Genomic DNA, 4,009 nt, shown 5'->3' on the forward strand with positions numbered 1-4,009 from the left:
CTGGGTAACCTCCAATCTGATGGCATGGACAGTGATTTCTCTAATTTCCATTAATGCCTCTCCTCCGCTTCTTACTCCATCTCTAATGTTTAATTAATTTTCTCTCTCTGTCCCTCTCACAATAACTCCTTGCCTGCTCTCCATCTTCCTCTGGTGCTCCCCTCCCCATTTCATTCTTCCAAGGCCTTCTGTCCTATGATACTCCCCCTTCTCCAGCCTTGTATCCCTTTTACCAATCAACTTCCCAGCTCTTAGCTTCATCCCTCTCCCTCTTGTCTTCTCCTATCATTTCGGGTCTCCCCATCCCTCTCTTACTTTCAAATTTCTTACTATCTCTTTTTTCCGTTAGCCCTGACGAAGGTTCTCGACCCAAAACGTCTACTGTACTTCTTCCTATAAATGCTGCCTGGCCTACTGCGTTCCACCAGCATTTTGTCTGTGTTACAAGGTATTCTTTTCAGCTTTTACTATCACAGATGATCCAATTTATATGAACAGAACAACTGTATGCGTCAATCAAAACATTTTCACCGGCATTCACCAATGTATCAATTTACCCTTACGCTGAACTTACTGTGCTATAGGTTCGAGTGATCTTACATATCAAATGAAGGAAAATGGCCTTTGAAGTATTTTTCCGATTCAAGAACGTTGAAATTCATCAAGAGGCAACGTAGGATGATGAGGTTTTAAGAACAAGAAATCGCTATTCGATGAATCAGGTGAGAGTGTAACAGTGTAGTTATACGAGTCCCGAATGGGCAACGTCTGTCCAGCACCAGCATAATTCAGAACTGCTTTCGGCACGGCTCTGCGATTAGAGTCATCATTAGAATTGTGACAGCAGATTCTACAACTGTAACCGTAAATATTTTTATTTTGATTACACTTCATAATTACCAGCAAAACTATTATGAGAAGAAATATGCAGGAAGTTGACCCTAACAGTATTATCAATATCAAATTTAAGTCGGAAAAAAGCAGCTGATCTTTCGACCTATTTGTTAGTTCGGAGAAGTTTTCAGTAGCATTGTGCAAGAATGAAATCACAACTGTAACTGTACTGGAGAGACTCGGTTGTCCATTGTCTTTCACCAAGATTACTAGTCTATGGTCACGACGATCTTCATTCTGAAACCTTTGGGACGTTCTGATTTCTCCTGAGTGAAGTCCTACAGTGAACAACGTACGATCTGTAGCTTCCAAAAGTTGGTAGTAAAGACGTGCGTTCTGCCCGGAATCGGCATCAGTTGCCATTATCTTGGAAACAACCATTCCTGGATATGGGGAGTGGTGCACAATCTGAGTCGCCGCTGCGTTATTCCGTTTGGAAGGTGAAACTATCACTGGAGCATTGTCATTTTGGTCTAAAATCACCACATTCACTGTGGCGGTGCTGCTCATTGCCGGAGATCCAGAGTCAGACGCTTGAACTTTGAACTGGAAATTCTTCAGCTTTTCGTAGTCAAAAGAGCGCAGGGCGTAAATGCAACCACTGTCTGAGTTAACGGATACAGCGCCTGATAGAGAAGCATCTCCAATGGGACTCTCCACAAGTGAATACGATATCTTGCCATTCTTGTCAAAATCAGGGTCCAAAGCTGTAACAGTAAATATAGATCCACTCGGTGCGTTGTTTTCCATGACAAACACCCGGTACGAAGATTGTGTAAACTTCGGTACGTTATCGTTAATATCTGAGACTGAAATGAATAACGTTTTGTTTGCTGAAAGAGAGGGTAGCCCTGCATCCCAGGCGGTAATAGGGATGTCATACAGCGGAATGCTTTCGCGGTCCATAGCATCGTTAACTATCAACTTAAACTGGTTGTTCAGAGATTTTTGTAGTTTAAAGGGAACATTCGTTGGAATCCGACAACGTATTTGTCCATTCTCGCCAGAATCGCGATCTGTAACACTTATAATAGCGACGACAGTCCCGAGAGCATCATCTTCGCGCACATTGCTGGATATTGATGTCACCCGTATTTCCGGAGCGTTATCATTAACATCAGTTAAAACAACGATAATTTTAGCGCGTCCACTTAATGCCGGTACACCCTTGTCCACAGCCTGTATTTCAATTTCATAAACGTTTTCTGCTTCGTAGTCCAGTGGTCCATTCACATAAATCTGCCCAGTTTCTGAGTCCAAAGTAAATAATTCTCGAACACTTTGAGAAACGTGTGTACTGAAAGAATAATTTATTTCACCATTTGCTCCTTCATCTAAATCAGCAGCCTTTATTTCCGTCACCAGGGTACCAGTGGGTGTGTTTTCCGTGATACTAACCCGATATGTATGACGCTCGAATGTGGGAGCGTTATCATTGGCATCCACGATATATATAATGATTTCTGCTGTACCAGATCTCGGAGGAATCCCACCGTCAATGGCTGTCAGTATTACATGGAATTCTGACTGCTGTTCGCGGTCGAGAGGTTTTTGCAATATCAGTTCTGTAATTTTACTCCCATCATCTACTTCCTTTTCTTTCAGACCGAAGTGCTCATTTGAGTTGATCTTGTATGAAATAACTGCATTTGTTCCCATGTCGGCATCCTGGGCTCTATCGAGTGGAAAGAGTGCGCCTGTTGCGGTTAATTCAGATATCTGTATATTGTACTTGTTTTCCCTAAAACCTGGTGCATTATCATTTATATCTACTATCTCCACGTCAACGCGATGCAGTTCCAAAGGATTTTCTAAAGCTGCATCATACGAAACAGAGCAAGTCGACATTTGCTTGCAGAGGGCATCCCTGTCAATTCGCTCTTTTACAACTAAAACACCATTGTGCATGTTTACCTTCAATAGCTGAAGCTTATCATCGGAGAGCAGTCTGAGTTTCCGATCGGTTATTTCTGGAATGCTTAGGCTTAAATCCTCAGCAATATTCCCTACGAATGCTCCGAGCTCCAGTTCTTCGGGAATCGAGTACCGAATTTGTCCACAGACGAGATGCAAGGCGCACACAAGATGAATGAAAGACAATCCGTGGCTGAGTCCTGTCGCCATGATTTTCTAGAATGGATTAAGGAAAGCGTTTTGAATTTGCATCAATCGATTTGCTGAACTCGATCTTAGGAAAACTGCAAAATAGGACACATTGTCAGTATAATCTTATAAAAATTAAATATTCGTACCAAGATCTTCTTCTGAAGGACATACAGGAATTCAGCCCCGACGGCGTTCCCTATGCGTCTGTAGCGAGCGCAGCAATGTCGAAAAAGGGAGAGGTAGATCTCTCTCTCTCTGCGTCTAGGTTTCTATTGGTAGACAGCGACACAAAGAGTCCTTGCCCATTACTGCATCAAAAGTTTCTTAAAGCTGCACTGCCTTCAGTCAAATATCTGGATTTTATGGTGCGCAGTTAAATTTCTCCAGATCTCTGGAACGTATTTCTATTACATGTACCGGTTTATGTAAACATGTTGATCAATGTAAACTATTATGCATAAAATAACCATAGGCTAATCTATAAATAAACTGACCCTTAGGTGATTTACCAAAAACATTACATTGCATGCTAGACTTTTACATAATTCATGTTGAAAACGATTTTGGAACCATAAGCAACACACACAAAATGCGGGAGAAGCTCAGCTAGTTATGTAGCATCTAAGCAAATGAATAGACAGTCGACTTTTCCGGTGAGGTCCTTCTTCAGCACGGAGACGTAAGGGGAAAGACGCCAGAATATAAAGGCGAGGGAGGGGAATGAGGCGAGCTGAAAAGTCACTGATTTCTGTGAGGATGGAACAAAACACACTGATGAAGGTAGAGCAGTGGATGAGGTGTATATAGATTTCAGTAAGGCATTTGATAATTTTCCCCATGCAAGGCTCCTCACTGAGTAAGGAGGCATCCAATCTAAGGGGACCTTGCTTTGTGGATCCAGAATTGGCTTGCCTACTGAGGGCAAAGCGTGGTTTGAAGATGGTTCGAATTCTGCATGGAGGTTGGTGACTAACGGATTTCTGCAGGGATATATTCTAGGAACCCTCCT

General features: G+C 42.4%; 1 protein-coding gene across 1 annotated transcript; it reads right to left on the reverse strand.

The window, feature by feature from the left end:
- Positions 1-430: 430 nt before the first annotated feature.
- LOC134348837 (protocadherin-10-like) lies at positions 431-3,177 on the reverse strand. The gene is made up of 2 exons (XM_063052611.1): positions 3,147-3,177; positions 431-3,024 (listed from the first exon to the last, which is right to left on the reverse strand). Exon 2 carries the CDS (start codon positions 3,016-3,018, stop codon positions 643-645), a length of 2,376 nt encoding a protein of 791 aa, XP_062908681.1. The 5' UTR covers positions 3,019-3,024; positions 3,147-3,177; the 3' UTR covers positions 431-642.
- Between the last annotated feature and the right edge of the window lie 832 nt (positions 3,178-4,009).

Source organism: Mobula hypostoma, chromosome 7, assembly GCF_963921235.1.
Source record: "Mobula hypostoma chromosome 7, sMobHyp1.1, whole genome shotgun sequence".
NCBI lineage: Eukaryota > Metazoa > Chordata > Chondrichthyes > Myliobatiformes > Myliobatidae > Mobula > Mobula hypostoma.

Excerpts from the sequence above, each read along its gene's own strand:
- LOC134348837 (XM_063052611.1), bottom strand. The coding sequence starts at position 3,018 with ATGGCGACAGGACTCAGCCACGGATTGTCTTTCATTCATCTTGTGTGC.